This window comes from Oncorhynchus gorbuscha, linkage group LG06 (genome assembly GCF_021184085.1).
Source record: "Oncorhynchus gorbuscha isolate QuinsamMale2020 ecotype Even-year linkage group LG06, OgorEven_v1.0, whole genome shotgun sequence".
NCBI lineage: Eukaryota > Metazoa > Chordata > Actinopteri > Salmoniformes > Salmonidae > Oncorhynchus > Oncorhynchus gorbuscha.
In genome coordinates, this window is record NC_060178.1 from 11121506 (window position 1) to 11142859 (window position 21354).

General features: G+C 46.1%; 1 protein-coding gene across 5 annotated transcripts; it reads right to left on the minus strand.

Annotated features, from left to right (window-relative positions):
* Positions 1-1457: 1457 nt before the first annotated feature.
* On the minus strand, positions 1458-20692 carry ticrr (TopBP1-interacting, checkpoint, and replication regulator). Of its 5 annotated transcripts, none has more exons than XM_046352314.1 (22): positions 19628-20692; positions 19269-19539; positions 18796-19034; positions 18043-18268; positions 15716-15860; positions 15331-15473; positions 14670-14873; positions 13970-14115; positions 12256-12350; positions 11914-12010; positions 11717-11799; positions 10880-11101; positions 10217-10298; positions 9941-10010; positions 9369-9506; positions 9171-9261; positions 7044-7102; positions 6725-6856; positions 6507-6610; positions 2597-4877; positions 2333-2464; positions 1458-2172 (listed from the first exon to the last, which is right to left on the minus strand). In XM_046352314.1, the coding sequence occupies exons 1-22, from the start codon at positions 20303-20305 to the stop codon at positions 2057-2059; spliced, it is 5754 nt and encodes a 1917-aa protein (XP_046208270.1). In that variant the 5' UTR covers positions 20306-20692; the 3' UTR covers positions 1458-2056. The 5 variants fall into 5 exon arrangements, with proteins under 5 accessions (XP_046208270.1, XP_046208273.1, XP_046208269.1 ...); XM_046352317.1 differs by having other exon boundaries at positions 9375-9506; positions 10217-10301; XM_046352313.1 differs by having other exon boundaries at positions 9372-9506; positions 10217-10301.
* Between the last annotated feature and the right edge of the window lie 662 nt (positions 20693-21354).

Consider the following 21354-nt stretch of genomic DNA (forward strand, 5'->3'; position numbering starts at 1 on the left):
GCACGATGACTTGCATGAGTACCCTTGCCGGAAAACTAATGACTAATTTTATTCCCCAGAGCTAACGCCTAGGCTTTAGATTATGGCCACATTGAGATTTGTGTCCGTAAAAATCTGTATTGAGCCAATAGTTATTCAATGGAAGTCATCGGTTGCTGGATGAATGACAACTAACATGATTGTTTATGCAAATACACACAATATGTCCACCTTTGTTAAGTATGCAATTAATCTGAAAACAAAGTAGATAATGATGGTCTATCCCCATGTCATTTTGATTTCATCCAAGTTCACGAGTCTCAGTGTGGCTTAACCTTCAACCAAATAGGCACAATCTTGAATAGTGTAAACAACCCAGACTTGATACCTGGTCAGTCACATACTGAACATTCAGTGATCAATGAACATTGGAGGGAGATTCTAATGATAAAGAATTTGACTTGTATATTTTTAATAAACACTAATAATCGTGGTTTTAGATTCACATTTGATTTAATTCAAATAACTTAAATATCTTATCATATATGGTTAACTATTTTATATTGTTTCGTGAAAAGGTATTTAAAATACTTTAAAATATAAAATTGACCACAAACAATCTTGAAATATTGATATTTAAAGATTAAACGATTACAAGTAATAGTCTACAAAAGTATGTGGACACCACTTCAAATGAGTGGATTTGGCTATTTCAGCCATACCTGTTGCTGACAGGTGTATAAAATCGAGTACACAGCCATGCGAACTCCATAGACAAACATTGGCAGTAGAGTGGAACGTACTGAAGAGCTCAGTGACTTTCAATGTGGCACCGTCATAGGATGCCACCTTTCCAACAGTACTGTTCGTCAAATTTCTGTCCTGCTCGAGCTTGGTAGGCCACACAAGCTCACCGAACGGGACCGCAGAGTTCTGAAGCACTTAGTAGGTAAAAATTGCCTGTCCTCGGTTGCAAACACTCACTACCGAGATCCAAACTGCCTCTGGAAGCAACGTCAGCACAAGGACTGTTCGTCGGGAGCTTCATGAAATGGGTTTCCATGGCCAAGCAGCTGCACACAAGCCTAAGATCACCATATGCAATGCTGGAGTGGTGTAAAGCTCGCCACCATTGGACTCTGGAGTAGTGGACACCTGGGTTCTCTGGAGTGATGAATCACGCGTTGCCATCTGGGAGTCCGATGGATGACTCTGGGTTTGACGGATGCCAGAAGAATGCTACTTGGAAGCAAGTCACCGCAGCAATGTTCCAACATCTAGTGAAAATCCATCCCAGAAGAGTGGAGGCTGTTATAGCAGCAAAGGGGGGACCATATTAATATGAATCCATATTAATGCCCTTGATTTTGGAATGAGACGAGCAGGTGTCCATTTCAGCCCAGTGATGGGTAACTTTACTAATCTAGGTATACAAATAATACAGGACAAATCATGTGTTTTAAAAAGAGTCAAATTAGGAATGTTAATTGCTTTATTTAAATGAGTTTAGCTTTTATTTACAAAATAATTTTCATATATAAACATATGTACATATCTTCCCTTATGAAAAATAGTATTGGTGAAAAAAGAAAGAAAAAGAAATCGACCGACAAACTAGCCAATAAATAAACATCATAAATCTCTTAAACGTTCATGATGTGACTTGATTGTAATATAGTTCAACTAACGCTTTTGATCCAAAGAGGGGAAACATTTGACCTTATGGAGTCACAAATATCCCAAGCAGGTACTCCAGTCACACACATTCCAAACCAAAGGAACCAGCCATCAACCCAGGGTTGGAGAAACATCCAAGTGTTCAAAGATGTTCTCTTTAGGGTTGTGGCAGAACTTTTTTCTTCTTCTGAGGCTTCATATGAAATAATCAACATTTGGGCCCCCTGTTTAAAGAATACCTTACAAAATTGCTGCTGGATTGAAAGAAGTCTGACAGGGTGACTGCTGGATCAGTCCAGGTTATTCCACGTGAGTTCAGGCCAGGCTAGTCCAGGCCAGGCTTGTCCAGGTCAATCCAATCCAGTCCAGGCAAGGTCAGTCCAGGTCAATCCAGTCCAGGTCAGTCAAGCAGTCTCTTCCTACTGTCAGTGTTTCTTGTGGTTGACCGCCTAGGGTGCTGGCTGAAGGGAGAGCGCTCCAAATCAAACTCCATCTTCTTCTGACAATGGGCTTCATCTAAAAAGACAATCAGATGTACATTTCTTTACACATCACTTTGCCTTTTCTGAACTAAATGGCATATTTTAAAATTCCTAGCTGAGATATTACAAACAAAACAGTGGTTGTAGAATAATAAACAAACATACAAGCAAATTAAGTCTGAGCATAATCTCACCTATAAAATGATGAGTTCTCTTGATGGAAGAACCTGCCTTCCCCTTGAATAACATGGGCGACTGAGTGAGAGCTAGAATCCCACTGGCAGACACTGGCTTCCTCACCTCAGAGCTCGGGGGTGTTACCACTGCTGAAGATAATCAATCAAACCAACAAACAAAAAATCAACTATTGCTAAATCAATAAACAGATGGAAAGTTCACCATTAGAGGAATCATATGAATAAAAATACAATTTTTTTTTTTTTTTTTTTTAAACTCACAGTGAACAGTTCCAGTGGCCAAGATGGAATCTTCATCTTTCAGAGGCTCGGCACCTTTAGCCTGCTGAACCTGGCTCTCCATCCAGTCCATGTCCTCCAGCTGGTCCAGAGGAGAGCCTGCTCTTTTACCAGGGGAGGGCCTGGTAACCTGGCTGGACGTGGGAGTCAGTAGTAGTGCGTCAGTGTCCTCCGTCTCCTTCAGTCTGTAGATACCCTCCAGCTCTGCCTCGTCCAATATCTCCAGCCCCTCTAGCAGGAGCTCCTCCTTCAGTGCCCGCTGCTTTCCACCCACCACCCCAGGCCGAGCCCTCTTCTTGCGGGGCCAGCTGTTGAGGCTCTCTGGGGTGGACCTCCCCATGCTCTGGGGGGACGGCGTCAGGGGGATGAGCTCAGCTGTGCCCAGGGGGGACATGGTCCCTGCAGGGTAGCGCGTGGGGGTGTAGGACTGGCAGATGTACGTCTGGAAGCCCCCTTTACCCGGAGTTCCCTTGGCAGGAGTGCTGTGGGTGCATAGCGATGGCGAGACGTGACCAGGGTCTCTGTGTTTGGAGCAGAGCGCAAGAGGGCTGTCCGTGTGGGGGAGGTTCATACGGTCAGTGGGAGTCTGAGACGCTGCAGCCCCATCTCCAGCATTGAAAGAGTCCATGCGCTTTAACTTAAGCTTGGGCAGCCCCGACGCTTGCATCTCCAGCTCCACTTTGTATGTTAGGGGGTTTGGGGTGACGAGCTCCTTCTTGCGACTTGTGGGGGTTCCTGAAGTCCTCAGGGTGGAAAACCGACATGGTTCAGTGGAGTACCCCCAACGGACTGCCGCCTCCCTCTGCTGGCGGTCAGGGGTCTGGCGGAAACCGTAGCTTCTCCCAGGTTTACTGGTTTCTAAGGGTATTGGCTGTTTGGTAGAGGCTTCGGTGAACTGGAAGACTTGGTCGGTCTTTGAGGGTTTCCTGGAGAAAGATATGTTCATCTTGAGGCCGTCAGTGATTTGGGTCATGACCACTTTGGCCTCGGAGATGTCGATGCTCTCGTCCTCGGAGGTGGTGCTGAACTGGGAAGAGTCAATCTGCTGGGAGCTGGCCTCCATCTCTCCCCCCAAGGCCTGGGAAGACAGCTCCCTCTCGTCTAGCGGCACATTTAGGCTGGACACGGTGTCACTGGTTTCCTTACTCGTAAGATCCGTGCTTGCTGCTACAACAGTTAAACTCCCATTGGACAGGGATATCAGATTCTGCCTGGTTTTGGCTTGCACACCCTGGCCAGAGCTAGTCTTGGTCAAACGTTTAGCTGAAGAGGCGTTGACAACTGTCGTTTTATTCAGTTGGGTTTTGACAGGAGTCTTTGGTGACGTTACGGACCGTGACAATCCTGAGGCCCTTTTCGTCAGTGTACGCATGCCTTGGTGCAGAGGCATGGAGAGAGATTCTTCAACACGGGTCCCTCCAAGGGTCCCTCCAGAGGGTGTGAGCATGCCGTGGGCAGGGCTCAGAGATTTCCTGGGGGTTGTGGGAGTGGGTGGGTGGTGAGGAGGTGGTGTGGAACCAGAAGAGGGGTGTTTCTGAGTACCATCAGGGAAGTCCTGCTCATCCTTAACAGGTGTGTTGAACTTTCCCATAAGCCGTTTGGAAGACCTCGGGCGTCCACTGTTCTCTGGCGTCACCTCAACGCCACCTGCGGCAGAATTTTCCGGAATCCTGGACAGAGATGCTCGGGGGGAAACTCTGTGCGATCTCTGTACTACTTTTTCTGGAGTTTTAGATATCGCCTGTTTGCTGCTAGGACTCTTGAGTGGACTGCAGAACTTGTCAGGTGTGTTCAACAGCCTTGGAGAACGTCGGGTGGAAAGGTGAGGCGACTCAGGCACCTTGAAGGGTGTATTAGTCTCCGCGACTCTAAGTTTCTGTGGAGATGGGGACCAGGTGACATGCTTCCTGGGCGTTCTGGAGCAGGGTGGGCTCTGGAGCAGGCTAGGGCCGATGGGAGACAGACACTCCAGTAATGTCTTGACCGGAGTCCTCAGGATACCCTTCAGAGGGCTCTCCTTTTGGGGCGTCTCCAGCACCAAGCTCCTCCTGGCTGGGGATCTGAAGGGGCTGCCCCTCAGGGCCATGCCACCCTGCCCGTGAGAGGGCCCTGCCATCTGGCTGTCTGTGACTGAGTAACTCTGGACCCTAGAGGACCTGAAGTTCTTAGGTGTTCTGGGGGTCTGAGGGCTTCTTGGTGTCTTGCTCCCTCTAGCAGACCTACGGTGTCTACCAGGCGACTTTGTGGGAGTATTCTTTGGACTCTGAAAAGCAAAACCAATAAAGTATTTCCAATAAGTATCGCAAATTAAAACTCAGCATTGCTATTCTTTGCTTTGGGAGAAGACAAATTGTGGAATACAGTGCATTTGGCAATTATTCAGACCCCTTCACTTTTTCCACATTGTTACGTTACAGCCTTACTCTAAAATTGATTCGAAAAATAAAAATCTACACATAATACCAAAGCAAAAACTGTTTTAATGAATGTATAAAAAATATGACATTTTACATAAGTATTAAGACCCTTCTTGGGTATGACGCTACCAGCGTGTATTTGGGGAGTTTCTCCCATTCTTCTCTGCAGATCCTCTCAAGCTCTGCATCTAAACCTGACATTGCTGCACAGCTATTTTCAGGTCTCTCCAGAGATTTTCAAAATCGGGTTCAAGTCCGGGCTATGGCTGGGCCACGCAAGGACATTCAGAGACTTGTCCCAAAGCCACTCATTCGTTGTCTTGGATGTGTGCTTTGGGTTGTTGTCCTGTCGGAAGGTGAACCATCGCCCCAGTCTGAGGTCCTCAGCGCTCTGGAGCAGGTTATCACCAAGGATCTCTCTGTATTTCGTTCCGTTCACCTTTCCCCTCGATACTGACTAGTCTCCCAGTCCCTGCAGCTGAAAAACATCCCCACAGCATGATTCTGCCACCACCATGCTTCACCGTAGGTATGGTATTGGCCAGGTGATGAGCGGTGCCAGGCATTGGCATTCCGACCAAATAGTTCAATCTTGGTTTCATCAGACCAGAGAATCTTATTTCTCAGTCAGAGTCCTTTAGGTGGCTTTTGGCAAACTCCAAGCGGGCTGCCGTGTGCCTTTTACTGAGGAGTGGCTTCCGTCTAGCTACTCTACCATAAAGGCCTGATTGGTAGAGTGCTGCAGAGATGGGAAAACCTTCCAGAAAGACAACCATCTCCACAGAGGAACTCTGGAGCTCTGTCAGAGCTCTCTGACCAAGGCCCTTCTCCTACGATTGCTCAGTTTGGCTGCACGGCCAGTTCTAGGAAGAGTTCTGGTGGTTCCAAACTGATTCTATTTGATGGAGTCCACTGTGTTCTTGGGGGCCTTTAATGTTTAGGTACCCTTCCACCAGATCTGTGCCTCAACACAATCTCAGAGCTCTACGAACTCCTTCAACCTCATGGCTTGGTTTTTGGCTCTGACATGCACTGTCAACTGTGGGACCTTATATAGACAGGTGTGTGCCCTTCCAAATCATAGAAGCATCTCAAGGATGACCAATGGAAACAGGATACACCTGAGCTCAATTTTGAGTCTCCTTATGTTCTTAAAATTGTATAACTGCCTTAATTTTGCCAGATCTCAGGCACAGTAGTTGCTGCCTTAAATACATACAAAATACATAGCAAAGGGTCTGAATACTTATGTAAATAAGGTATTTATGTTTTTTTTTTAATAAAAAGGTACAAAAATGTCTAATTTATTGGGGGGTGTATTGTGTGTAGATTGATGAGGAGGATTAAAAATATGTTTATATCCATTTTAGAATAAGGCTGTAACGTAACAAAATAAGGAAAAAGTGAAGGGGTCTGAATACATTCAGAATGCACTGCATGACAACTGAAGAGGTTCAACGAGATGAAGTAGTTACCTGGAAGACATCAGAGTTAGACAACTGCCTCCAGCTGGACCTGGACTGTGTGGCTTCAAACAGAAGACGTACTGGAGACCGTACTGACCGCAGGTTTACCTCACCTACAGAAATTGAATGATCAATGATGTCAATGTGTGTCAGCTGAAAGACTACAGAATAGTGAACGGTGGTAACTATATGGATACACCTGAAATAATGGTGTTTAGTCCACCTACCTATTTTGCTGTCACTGAGCGGGAGCTGAGAGGAGAGAGCTTTGTCCAGGTTGCGGGAACGAGGCTGTGAGCTTGAATAGAAACTGGAATGTCTCCTGGCAAACTTCTCCAATCTTGGACTCCTCCTCAAGTCTGTTATAAATATAATTCCTCATGTCTTTTATATTGTCATTTTAAAACTATTAAAACCACTGATTATTTATCAACTTATACAAATTGCATTGTTGATTTGGTTGATATTGGAAATGTTTATGAGCATCTCAGAAATGTGCACAGGACATTGAGTGTTTCAAATACACTCTTAGCAGCAGTCACTGACCTTCTAGAGGCTTCACTGGCGACTCTTCAACGATGCACTCGTCTGTCGGGACAGACCTCCTGACAAATCAAACAGACAGGACATTTCACTTCTCCACTATCGTCCCCACGATGTACTCCTACCAATTCAGTTACAGTAAGACTCAAGGCTCTCCAATGATGCAAGACTCCCCTTTTTCATATATGAATCAGAGTAAATGAATAACTCGTATTAACTAATATTAATTTGTCAATCAATACTAGTTAATCAACACTAGTATACTATTTAATTCATACTAGTTCATATTAAAAGTATTTTTCCCCCCTTGTAATCTCAATATCAAATAATTTATTGGTAACAAATAATTAGTTTACTGTGATTGTTTCAAATTAAAATGGTCAACAAGAAAAAAATGGCTATTTAGCAATTTCTCAAAACATAAATTTTACTAGAAGTGGTTTGAGTGGAGAGGGGAAAACTAGTTGGCAGAGTTTTGAAAATCTTTCTTATTGGTCCATTAACTCATTTATCGCCTGGTCTATGGGCCAAAACTCCATCCCAACAAAACAGGTAGTCATTTCAGGCAGTCTTTTCCAAAAGCTCTTACACTAAAAAGGCATTCTCATTTTTACAATATCAAATAATTATTCCAACCTCATTGTGTGGAAATACAAAAATATAAAACACAACCTGCAACAATTTCAAAAAGTTTATATAAGGAAAATCAGTCAATTAAAATACATTAATTTGGCCCTAATCTATGGATTTCACATGACAGGGGTAATACAAAAATGCATCTATTGGTTTTAGATACCTTTTTTTTTATAAAAAAAGGATCAGAAACCCAAGTCAGTATCTAGTTTGACACATTTTCCTCATGCAGTGTGACATCTTTCATAGAGAGTTGATCAGGCTGTTGATTGTGGCTTAAGGAATGTTGTCCCACTCCCTTTTCAAATGGCTGTAAGAAGTTGCTGGATATTTACGGGAACCGGAAAACACGCTGTCGTACACTTTGCTCCAGAGCATCCCAAACATGCTCAATGGGTGACATGTCTGGTAAGGATACAGGCCATGGAAGAACTTGGACATGTTTAGCTTCCAGGAATTGTGTACAGATCCTTACGACATGGGGCTGTGAATTATCATGCCGAAACATGTGATGGCTGCGGATGAACAGCAAGACCATGGGCCTCAGGATCTCGTCACGGTATCTCTGTGCATTCAAATTGGCATCGATAAAATGCTATTGTGTTTGTTGTCCGTAGCTTATGCCTGCCCATACCCTAACCTCACCGCCACCACTGGGAACTCTGTTCACAACATTGACATCAGCAAACTGCTCGCCCACACGACGCCATATACTCTGTCTGCCATCTGCCTGGTACAGTTGAACCCGGGATTCATCCATGAAGAGCACACTTCTCCAGTGTGCCAATGGCCATTGAAGGTGAGCATTTTCCCTTGACCTGACTTTCCCACTGTCAGTCAGGTCAAGACCCTGGTGAGGACGACGAGCACACAGATGAGCTTCCCTTGAACCATTCCTGACAGTTTGTGCAGAAATTGGTTGTGCAAACCCACAGTTTCATCAGCTGTCCAGGTGGCTGGTCTCAGACAATGCCGCAGGTGAAGAAGCCGGGTGTGGAAGTCCTGAGCTGGCGTGGTTACACGTGGTCTGTGGTTGGACGTACGGCTTATGGTAGAGAAATTAACATTTAAGTCTCTGACATCAGCTCTGGTGGACATTCCTGCAGTCAGCATGCCAATTGCACACTCCCTCAAAACTTTAGACATCTGTGGCATTGTGTTGTGCTGTTTTGTCACACATTTTAGAGTGGCCTGTTATTGTCCCCAGCACAAGGTGCACCTGTGTAGTGATCATGCTGTTTAATCAGCTTCTTGATATGCCACACCTGTCAGGTGGATGGATTATCTTGGCAAAGGAGAAATGCTCCCTAACAGGGACGTAAATACATTTGTGCACAAAATTTAAGAGAAATAAGCTTTATGTGCATATGGAACATTTCTGGGATCTTTTATTTCAGCTCATGAAACATGGGACCAACACCTTACATGTTGCCTTCATATTTTTAGTTTATATACATCTTGTATAATCAGGATTTTAAGAAAACATGTTGGACTCACCTGCCCATCTGTTGCCTGTGCAGCAGACGGTTGGACACCTGCTTATGAAGGGGCGTCTCCGTCACCTTTTTGGTCAGGAGGGAATGTCGATCTGAAAGGGCAGATATCCTCTGTCAGTCCCAGGTGCTAACAAAACCTTTTAAGTTGTGTTACTGAGCTCTTGGAACGCTGAACTATCATGGAACTCAGTGTCGTTACCACCACCTTCTGTTGCCTGGGAGCCTTTACGCTTCAGTCCATCCACGGCTGAGACAGACCGACTCCTGGGCATCTTGGCCTTCTTGGAAGGGGACATAGTCTCCTGGTTGAACAAGTTCCTCCGGACCTTTGTGACCTCTGTAGACCAAATGAAGTGGTATTAAAATTGGACAATTACAGCACAAGATGGCTGCCTGCCCTACAGGACACCTAGGGCGGGCCCAAGAAGATCATCAGGGACTTCAGCCACCTGAGCCACACCCTGTTCTCCCCGCTTCAATCACTCAAGACGTGGGCAGTACAGGAGCATCATGACAAGAACTGTCAGACTGGCCAATAGCTTCTACCCTCAGACCTTTAGGCTGCTGAATAGACACCACTGCTACCAGTTCCACCCCACCACCCTCTCAACAGTCATTTACCTTACCTGCTGATTCCCCTATGGACATTCTAAGATTTTCACTGTAACCTGCAATCACACCTGCAACCCTGTTCATGCAACTATTAGACACACTGAATCTGAGTGTAAGAGACAAGGAGTTTGTTGATCTAACAGAGTTGGAGGAAATGACCTTGTGCAGCATGCTTTGGGGGCGGTTCAGCGGCTGGTTTCTCCACAGCAACACAGAGCTTAGGCTTGGCCTGTTCATACGACACAGAGAGAGAGAGAGAGAGAGAGAGAGAGAGAGAGATCAACATTTGGGTGATTAGTAAGTTCATACTGTACATCCATCCAGACAGGACTAACAAAATATCCATATTTCAAAGACCCAGTGATTAAGGCCCTATTTTTATTGGACTTTACAGCTGTGGTAGAAAAAAATGAAATGTATCCCGTCTTAGCTCACCGCTCTATTGGTCTTCCTGGGCACCTCGATCTGTAGACTCTGGGATGCTTCAGTCATGCTGCGATGGCGAGTCAGCCTCCCACTCCTCAAACACAACACGGGGTAGTTAAAGAGGGTTATATAAAAGTGTACTAACAACAGGGGTTAGTTAAAGAGGGTTATATGAAAGTGTACTAACGGGTTAGTTAAGGAGGGTTATATGAGAATGTACTAATGGGTTAGTTAAAGAGGGTTATATGAAAGTGTACTAACAGTGGTTAGTTAAAGGGGTTAGTTAAAGAGGGTTATATGAAAGTGTACTAACAGTGGTTAGTTAAAGAGGGTTATATGAAAGTGTACTAACAACAGGGGTTAGTTAAAGAGGGTTATATGAAAGTGTACTAACAACAGGGGTTAGTTAAAGAGGGTTATATGAAAGTGTACTAATGGGTTAGTTAAAGAGGGTTATATGAAAGTGTACTAACAACAGGGGTTAGTTAAAGAGGGTTATATGAAAGTGTACTAATGGGTTAGTTAAGGAGGGTTATATGAAAGTGTACTAACAGGGGTTAGTTAGAGGGTTATATGAAAGCGTACTAACAACAGACAACATGGAACGGTCATTGTATCACATCCACACAGCTGCACCACAGCAGATAAAGCCTCCGGACCCAGGTAACTCACCTCCTCTTGCTGGCGGAGCGGTTGCGGAGCTCCTGTAGCCGCTCCCCGCAGTCGGAGGCCATGCTGAGGGCCGTGGAGAGGGGAGGAGAGGAGACGCTGTCCCTGGTCACGGACTCGTCGCTGAAGAAGTCCGAGGGCAACACGGCTGACAGGGCGGCGGGCAGCTGGGTTCCCAGGCTGTGGTATACGTCTGCTAGGACCCTAGGGATGGCCGTCAGGAACCTGACACCCATAACACCATTTATTCAAACTTTTTATAAACTGGGTGGTTCGAGCCCAGTAGTTAGTGTGTTGGATTAGTAACCGGAAGGTTGCAAGTTCAAACCCCCAAGCTGACAAGGTAGAAATCTGTCGTTCTGCCCCTGAACAGGCAGTTAACCCACTGTTCCTAGGCCGTCATTGAAAATAAGAATTTGTTCTTAACTGACTTGCCTAGGTAAATAAAGGAAAAATAAAATTAAAATTAAATGCTGATGGGCTGACAGCCAGGGTATATGAGACCGTATACCACAGGTATGACAAAACATGTATTTTTAATGCTCTAATTACATTATTGGTAACCAGTTTATAATAGCAATAAGGCACCTTGGGGGGTTTGTGGTATATGGCCAATATACCACGGCTAAGGGCTGTATCCAGGCACTCCTCGATGTGTCATGCTTAAGAAAAGCACTTAGCCGTAATATATTGGCCGTATACCACACCCCCCCAGGCCTTATTGCTTAACTTTATATAGAGCTATTTTTATTGTAACTTTATATAGAGCTATTTTCCTCATCTCCTTAATCTGGATTCAACCCCTAAAGTTGATTCCGATTTCACAGAGAAGAAACTCACACAGGAAGGACCTCATCTTGCAGGAACTTGGCCAGGTACACCGGGTCTTTGGTTAGAGAGATGATCCTAAACATGTCAGCCACCTGGGTAGAGGGAAGGAGAAATCAAAGCCTGTCAAATGACTATTTTGAAAGGATTCAGGTAGGAGGAAGTAATATGATGGGTTGTGGAGGTGGCTACGATTAGTCATTTCCTACCTCCTCCACTGTCTGCTCCACATCCGGTGTGTCGGCCTGCTGCTCAGAGGGGAGGAGTCGGCACATCTCCAACCTGAGAACCGCCTGCAGCTGGCACCTTAGAGAGACATAGTTGGTAATTGGTTGTGTTCAGTAGGGCAAACAGTAGTAAAACATTATGAAAACAAAAACGAGCGTTTCTTATTGGACCAGCCCAGGTAGTGTGTTTCAGTTGGTTTGGCACTTGATGAAAACAATCCTCTATTTAAAATCACACTTATCGGTGAAGACCATAAGTTGCTGTTCAATATAATAATAATATTTTGAAACCAGAGAGTACTTTGTTTAACAGTCACTACTTACTCTCTGAGTTTGCTATCGGCGTCAGGCGCGTTGCTGTAAAGCTGGCGGATGGACTTGCTGGACTTGAGCAGGTTCTGTTGGACGAACAGCCAGACCTGCCGGGCAGAGAGAAAGAGTGAATTCAGACGTATTCCGACGAACATAAGGAAGTGGAACCCTTGTATTAAGGTTGGCCGATATCCGCATCTACATATCATCGAACTTGTTCAATATCGAGATAAATCAGTTTTAGTGCATGTGTAACCTTTATTCAATTAGCCAATTAAGTTAAGAACAAATTCTTATTTACGACGAAGGCCTACCCCGGCGACGCAGGGCCAACTGTGCACCGCCCTATGGGACACCAAATCACGGCTCGGATGAGATACAGCCTGGATTCGAACAAGGGACTGTAGTGACACCTCTTTCACCGAGATGCAGTGCCTTAGACCGCTACGCCACTCGGTAGCCCCATGATATCCAATTTGTAAGTTGCTCTGGATAAGAGCGTCTGCTAAATGACTTAAATGTAAATGTAAATATACAATATCCTAATATTTTCCCAAACCTACCTTGCATTCACATTAGCCGTTTATCACGTCAAGTCAGGTATTACATCACATTAGCCGTTTATCACGTCAAGTCAGGTATTACATCACATTAGCCATTTATCATGTCAAGTCAGGTATTACATCACATTAGCTGTTTATCACGTCATGTCAGGTATTACATCACATTAGCCATTTATCACGTCAAGTCAGGTATTACATCACATTAGCCGTTTATCACGTCAAGTCAGGTATTACATCACATTAGCCGCTTATCACGTTCAGGTATTACATCACATTAGCCGTTTATCACGTCAAGTCAGGTATTACATCACATTAGCCGTTTATCACGTCAAGTCAGGTATTACATCACATTAGCCGTTTATCACGTCAAGTCAGGTATTACATCACATTAGCCGTTTATCACGTCAAGTCAGGTATTACATCACATTAGCCGTTTATCACGTCAAGTCAGGTATTACATCACATTAGCTTGTTTATCACGTCAAGTCAGAATTACATCACATTAGCCGATCCTTCAGGTATTTTCAATTAGCCGAACCTGTCCAGTCAGGTATTACATCACATTAGCCGTTTATCTCTTCAGGTATTACATCAGCCGTCTTATCACGGCAAGTCAGGTATTACATCACATTAGCCGTTTATCCACAGGTCATCACATTAGGTTAATCCGTCTCAGGTATTACATCACATTAGCTTAATCCCCAAGTCAGGTCTGTACATCTTTTATCACGTCAAGTCCATCACATTAGCTTGTTTACATCAAGGGAAGAAGAGATAGTAAGTGACCCTCAGGATTTTCAAACAGAACCTGTCCACTAGGTATTTTCTTCTCTTTCTCTTTCTTACCCACAGGTCTGGGTTGGGCCCCTTCTTACCCCAGGTCTGTCTTACCCCCAGGTCTGTCTTACCCCCAGGTCTGTCTTACCCCCAGGTCTGTCTTACCCCCAGGTCTGTCTTACCCCCAGGTCTGTCTTACCCCCAGGTCACTCTTACCCCCAGGTCTGTCTTACCCCCAGGTCACTCTTACCCCCAGGTCACTCTTACCCCCAGGTCACTCTTACCCCCAGGTCACTCTTACCCCCAGGTCACTCTTACCCCCAGGTCACTCTTACCCCCAGGTCACTCTTACCCCCAGGTCACTCTTACCCCCAGGTCACTCTTACCCCCAGGTCTGGGTTGGGCCTCAGGAACATCTTGATAGCAGAGATGAGGTGCTGGGCCTCAGTGAGGAGGGAGGAGTCTCTCTCAGCCACCGTCTTCTCATAGCTGGCCTTCAGGTGGGACAGCAGCTCGGCCTCGCTCTTGAAGTCTGACAGGAGAGCAGGCATGGAAGTTTGTGACAGTTATTAACTGGTGTGATGTTCAGAACATTCATTGAAGATAAACAGAAAGTACAGAGCTGGCATGATTCCCTATGCTACATAGAACACCAAGAACCAACTCTGTTCTATAAAAGTAAAATGTTTTATTTGAATACTTTGTAATATACCCATCTTCATTCCGCTGAGAATAGGCCTCATATCAATCATTTGACCATTAAAAGCTGAATCTGAACCATGCTGAGACTACGGGTTAGCCCTTCGGGAGCAGAACACTTAAGATATATCCCTGTTGTTGTGGTGGGGGCCAGACAGACCAGACACTTGCGTTGGGCCAGACAGACCAGACACTTGCGTTGGGCCAGACAGACCAGACACTTGCGTTGGGCCAGACAGACCAGACACTTGCGTTGGGCCAGACAGACCAGACACTTGCGTTGGGCCAGACAGACCAGACACTTGCGCTGGGCCAGACAGACCAGACACTTGCGCTGGGCCAGACAGACCAGACACTTGCGCTGGACCAGACAGACCAGACACTTACGTTGGGCGTGGGGTCCAGTCTTGGCCCGGTTTCCTGAGCGTCTTTTCCCCAGCCTCTCCTGTCCCCTGCAGCCCTCGGCCCCCACCTCAGTCTCTCCCGCCTGGCTTTTCTGGGCCTTGACATTTAGACGGGCCACGTTCAGCATCTGCAGTGAGCGGCTCATCGTCTTCATCTTCTGCCTCACTGGCGTGCGCTGGGCGCCCCCTGCAGGCGGCAGGAGAATAGACATACACTCAGCAGGGGAAGAACAACATGATAACAAGTGTCTCGTCATTGTAGGTTATGAGCTGCTACACCGATGGCGCATGACAGAAGAATCGAAAGCCATCTGTTCACACGAGACACTCACTGATTAGTACAATAATAAATAATATATGCCATTTAGCAGACGCTTTTATCCAAAGCGACTTACAGTCATGTGTGCATACATTCTACGTATGGGTGGTCCCGGGGATCGAACCCACTACCCTGGCGTTACAAGCGCCATGCTCTACCAACTGAGCTACAGAAGGACCACCCAGCTACAGAAGGACCACCCAAAATAATATAGAGACATTTCTAAAATACAAACAGAAGTAACTGACAATTGAGGGAGGGGGGGTCTTGAGAGATGAGTGGGGGGGGGGATATGCAGTCAGTAGGGTCTGAGGCGTTTCCTTACGTTTCTTCCCTGTCTTGTCACTGTGGGACTGGGAGGTCATTCTCTGGTAGAGTTCTGCCAGGCTGATGACCAAGTCCTGCTGAGGGCCCGACAGCTCCTCTTCCTGACCCTCGGTTTCACCCTCCGGCACCGCATGGAGCAGCCTGGACACACACGGACATGGACATAGTCAACAATAGGTTAAAGGTCATGATAAAGCAGTTCAGCTACATATTTTATATATGTGTAAGAAAGACACTAACCACCTGGAAATTGTTATTTGGCCCTAGATCTATGTATTTAAAAACTAGGCCACAGTGTTCTAATGACATATTTAATATTAAGAAATTGTGATGTTTCAAATACACATAATTACAGACATAACGTTAAAAAGAGCAAATCATACCGCATTGACTCCATTAAGTGGGAGCTGACTCCTGATTGGTCTGCGTGCGGGAACCAGCCCTCCACCAGCCCAGCGGTCAGAGGGCTGGACCAATGGCTGAGCTCCTGCTGTGCCCAGTCAGGAACCTGGTGCTCAACTCGAGGAGCTGTGGAGGAAGGACAGTCTGTTACGATAACACTGCACCAATAAACTAATAGAGTGAATCATTTTCTGGAGATCTGTCATTTAATTGAAAACTCAATTTGATATAAAAAGGTAAGAAAAGTCAAGACAATTAAAGTGACAGCAATGCCACAGAAGCAATGTGGAGCTCTCTCTCAGACCCTGCCCTCGCGGTGGCGAGTCGTCTCATACCCTACCGTCACCGTGAGTCATCTCAGACCCTACCGTAACTACGAGTTGATAGTCATCTCAGACCCTACCGTAACTACGAGTTGATAGTCATCTCAGACCCTACCGTAACTACGAGTTGATAGTCATCTCATACCCTACCGTAACTACGAGTTAATAGTCATCTCAAACCCTACCGTCACCGCGAGTCATCTCAGACCCTACCGTAACTACGAGTTGATAGTCATCTCAAACCCTACCGTCACCGCGAGTCATCTCAGACCCTACCGTAACTACGAGTTGCTAGTCATCTCAGACCCTACCGTAACTACGAGTTGATAGTCATCTCAGACCCTACCGTAACTACGAGTTGATAGTCATCTCAGACCCTACCGTAACTACGAGATGATAGTCATCTCAAACCCTACCGTAACTACGAGTTGATAGTCATCTCAAACCCTACCGTAACTACGAGTTGATAGTCATCTCAGACCCTACCGTAACTACGAGTTGATAGTCATCTCAAACCCTACCGTAACTACGAGTTGATAGTCATCTCAGACCCTACCGTAACTACGAGTTGATAGTCATCTCAAACCCTACCGTAACTACGAGTTGATAGTCATCTCAGACCCTACCGTAACTACGAGTTGATAGTCATCTCAAACCCTACCGTAACTACGAGTTGATAGTCATCTCAAACCCTACCGTAACTACGAGTTGATAGTCATCTCAGACCCTACCGTCACCGCGAGTCATCTCAGACCCTACCGTAACTACGAGTTGATAGTCATCTCAGACCCTACCGTAACTACGAGTTGATAGTCATCTCAGACCCTACCGTCACCGCGAGTCATTTCAGACCCTACCGTAACTACGAGTTGATAGTCATCTCAAACCCTACCGTAACTACGAGTTGATAGTCATCTCAAACCCTACCGTAACTACGAGTTGATAGTCATCTCAGACCCTACCGTCACCGCGAGTCATCTCAGACCCTACCGTAACTACGAGTTGATAGTCATCTCAGACCCTACTGTAACTACGAGTTGATAGTCATCTCAGACCCTACCGTCACCGCGAGTCATCTCAGACCCTACCGTCACTACGAGTTGATAGTCATCTCAGACCCTACAGTCACCGCGAGTCATCTCAGACCCTACCGTAACTACGAGTTGATAGTCATCTCAAACCCTACAGTCACCGCGAGTCATCTCAGACCCTACCGTAACTACGAGTTGATAGTCATCTCAAACCCTACCGTCACCGCGAGTCATCTCAGACCCTACCGTAACTACGAGTTGCTAGTCATCTCAGACCCTACCGTAACTACGAGTTGATAGTCATCTCAGACCCTACCGTAACTACGAGTTGATAGTCATCTCAGACCCTACCGTAACTACGAGTTGATAGTCATCTCAGACCCTACCGTAACTACGAGTTGATAGTCATCTCAGACCCTCCCGTAACTACAAGTCGATAGTCATCTCAGACTCTACAGTAACCGCGAGGTGTCTCAGACGCTACCGTAACTATTAATGGCCCCAGACTCTACTGTAACTATGAGTCGATAGTCATCTCAAACCCTACCGTAAACGCGAGTCGTCTCAGACCCTACCGTAAACGCGAGTCGTCTCAGACCCTACCGTAAACACGAGTCGTCTCAGACCCTACTGTAAACACGAGTCGTCTCAGACCCTACCGTAACTACGAGTCGATAGTCATCTCATACCCTACCATAACTACGAGTCGATAGTCATCTCAAACCCTACCCTGACAGTCGCCTCAGACCCTACAGTAATCGCGAGTCGTCTCAGACCCTACTGTAAACGCGAGTCGTCTCAGAACCTACCGTAAACACGAGTCGTCTCAGACCCTACCGTAAACGCGAGTCACTAGTCATCTCAGACCCTACTGTAACCACGAGTCGCAAGTCATCTCAGATATGTCGAGGCGTATAATAGACAGAGGACAGAGGAAACAGAGCCAATCATAACCTCCATCTCCCTCCATGATGTCATAGAACCCTCCCAGGACACTGCCGACTATCTCGGGCAGGTCTGAGGAGTTGTCCGCCGCTGCTGGTGCGATGGCATCCAAGGTCAGGGTGTGGTAGCCGGAAGCGACGCTGGGCCGAAGGACGGTGAGCAAAGCCGTGAGGGCTGAGAGGGGAGACAGGAAGGCCGAGCACGGCAAGTCTCCTCCGTCACTCACCTCTGCAAACTGTGGAGACAAACTATTTATCAGCCCCAAAAACATTGATCATTTTGACATTAGAGTAAAATAATAATTTTGATACTTCTTAGCCTGATCTGTTGGGAGCATCATGACCATTGTGGAGCGGACAACAGAGCGGACGGGACAACAGAGTGAAGTGGACAACAGAGTGGACAACACAGCGGAGTGGACAACAGAGTGAAGTGGACAACAGAGTGGAGTGGACCACACAGCGGACGGGACAACAGAGTGAAGTGGACAACAGAGTGGACAACACAGCGGAGTGGACAACAGAGTGAAGTGGACAGAGTGGACAACAGAGTGAAGTGAACAGTGTGGACAACAGTCAGATTTTTAGTTTCAGTTTAGATGAAACCCTCTCGTTTGAAATTGAACACAACACACTGACAACTAAACCAGGAAGACAACAGTACTTCTATGTCCGACACATTGTTGCCATATTGGGTGGTTTTATTCCCATTTGGAAAGTGTCAACAGAATCTGGCAACATTGGCACTACGGTATAGCTTTACCATGTGAATAGCCTGGGCAGAGAGCTCCCTTAGTAGCTGTTGGAGGACAGCTTGGCCCTCATCTGTGTGGTTGTTGATGGAACACTGCAGCACCCAGGACTCTGAGGACGCCTCTGTGAGGGAGTGGGCGTCCCAGCCCTGAAGGACCCCTTTCAGACACACCTCCACGGGGGCCGGGAGGAGCCTCTGTCCGAGGGCAACCGGCTCCAACATCACCCTGCAGCTCTGTGAAGCATCACCTGAGTACATGACAAACAGCACACAGGGGAAAACAAGCATGTTGATGTGAAACCAGATGGTTGTACTCTTATATCAATGATGAATACTATTCACTTCTACAAGATTTACAAGTGTGGCCTTTTATTGTGGTTTGGTTAACATGTGTAGGCATAATAGCTTTGTTATGTCATGAGAGTTATCCAGTGACAGAGGGAGATTTTCCAAATGACAGTTCACTTCCATGCATCACAAACCTTGCCCCCATCTCAGGACTCCCCCCAGGACAGGAAACGCTAGGCAGTAAAGTCGTTCTGAGGACAACAGGTATCCCATGCTAGAGTCGAGTGGAAAGGTCTCTCTCCCCAAAATGGCATCTGAAGGGGAGTCTACGGGGGACTGAACACTGGAGGGCTTGTGAGGACAGCTGAGGTTTAGCAGGGCGTCCATGGGGACGACTCTACCACCCATCTCCCTCAACACCTCAGAAAGCATATCTGAGCCCCAGTGCTCCTCACTTCTCATAACCTGGAATGAGAAAGACAGGTCAGCAAGTATTTTAACAGTTTCCCAATTACATTTGTCCAGTTATTTGAAAGCAACTGTCACTATTTACCTGGACGTATGAAGTGCTGTCCACCCAGTGAAGGACAACTTGACGTTGGACCAACATTTCATGGAGTCCCTTGGGTAGGATACGGTCAGACACATCTGTGTGACTGGCACCTACAGGGATTCCAGCGAGGGCCACATATTCTCCTAAATCTGCCCTGGAGTGAGGACAGCTTGACAAGAGGAATAACACATTTCTCCCCAGGCTCGACAATTCATCCTCTGGAGAAAGATGGCCTCCTTTACCTGCTCGACCTCTCCTGGGTCTCAATGTCAATTTGGTAGGAGAGGTGATATCTGGTCTGTCCCATTGGAAGTCCAACAAAGCTTCTTTCAATGCATTCTGTATGGAAGCAGCAGGGCTGGTGGGTTGATTCCTTGGCTGAGCCGAGATTGTCTTCACACTGGCATCGAACTTTAATTTAAACTCCACCTCGAAGTCTTCAAAAGTTTTGTCTCGTAGTTCTTTAAAATCAGAGCCCCTGGATATCAGGTTACCATTGCGTCCAGTTCTTGAATGACAGAATTTGTAACCCCATCGCACCTTCTCGAATCCATACTTATATCCGAAATGAAGCAGAATTCGGAGAATGCCCTGCTTCAGTGGATGGTTTTTGACATTGACGTGTCCTGATGGCCGACAATCCACATCAATGACAAAAACTAAGTTGTGCAAAGCCATAGCTGGAACGGGACACTTGCTCCATGTACACCAAGTAGATAGTAGTCACGTAGTTAGCAAATTTCTCAGCTGGTTGAACATGAACTGGCTAATGCTAACTTCAGATACAACAGTTGCTAACGTTAGCTAGCTTGCTAGCTTCTTGGCTCAAGCTAGCGAAACAAGCTTTGTTTACGATTTTTTGTTTGTTTACCATAAACCGGTTTAGGAATGAGCAGACGCCCGCAACAATATAGTTACGACGTGTTGAATTGCTAATTATTTAGACGCAAAATTGCCACAGGTTTGTTTTTTGTTTTTATCATATTAAAACGTATCTACCATTATAGTTTTAAAGATTCGCCATTTTACAGCTCCTTCTCTCCTCAAACTCTTCGCGCCCCCGACTCGAAGCCCCTCCCTCTTTGCTGTGATTGGTAACATTGCACTCGATCGGTTCTCATTCGCCCAATGTGAGTAGAATACTTGTCGATGATTTGCCACGACTGTCACAGTAATCTCCGATTGGATAACTATAACTCAATCATCTCTGTAAAATCTAAATACCCTATCAAAGTTCCGTAGTGTTTTTGAATGGGCTCCACGCTAATATCAAGTTCATGAAAATGAATTCATGAAAATAAATCAAATGAATTCATGAAAATATCATGTGAGTGCTTCAAATTCCTTGGTGTCCACATCAACAACAAACTAGATAGGTCCAAACACACCAGGACTGTCGAGAAGAGGGTACGACAAAGCCCATTCCCCATCAGGAAACTAAAAGGATTTGGCATGGGTGCTGAGATACTCAAAAGGTTCTACAGCTGCAACATCGAAAGCATCCTGACCGGTGTAGGCAATTGCTCGGCATCCGGGCAAAGCTGCCTGCCATCCAGGACCTCTACACCAGGCGGTGTCAGAGGAAGGTCCTAAAAATGGTGAAAGACCCCAGCCACCCCAGTCATAGAGTGTTCTCTACTACCGCATGGCAAGCGGTAACGGAGTGCCAAGTCTAGGACAAAAAGGCTTCTCAATAGTTTTTACCCCCAAGCCACAAGACTCCTGTA

What these genes read in the sequence shown, in the direction of transcription:
- ticrr (XM_046352312.1), bottom strand. Translation starts at nt 20,305, where the DNA reads ATGGCTTTGCACAACTTAGTTTTTGTCATTGATGTGGATTGTCGGCCA. An exon ending in CTGCCCAGGCTATTCACATG is followed by an intron (nt 18,269 to 18,795) that starts GTAAAGCTATAC and finishes TTGTCTCCACAG; the next exon opens with TTTGCAGAGGTGAGTGACGG. An exon ending in TGACAAGACAGGGAAGAAAC is followed by an intron (nt 14,874 to 15,330) that starts GTAAGGAAACGC and finishes TGCCGCCTGCAG; the next exon opens with GGGGCGCCCAGCGCACGCCA.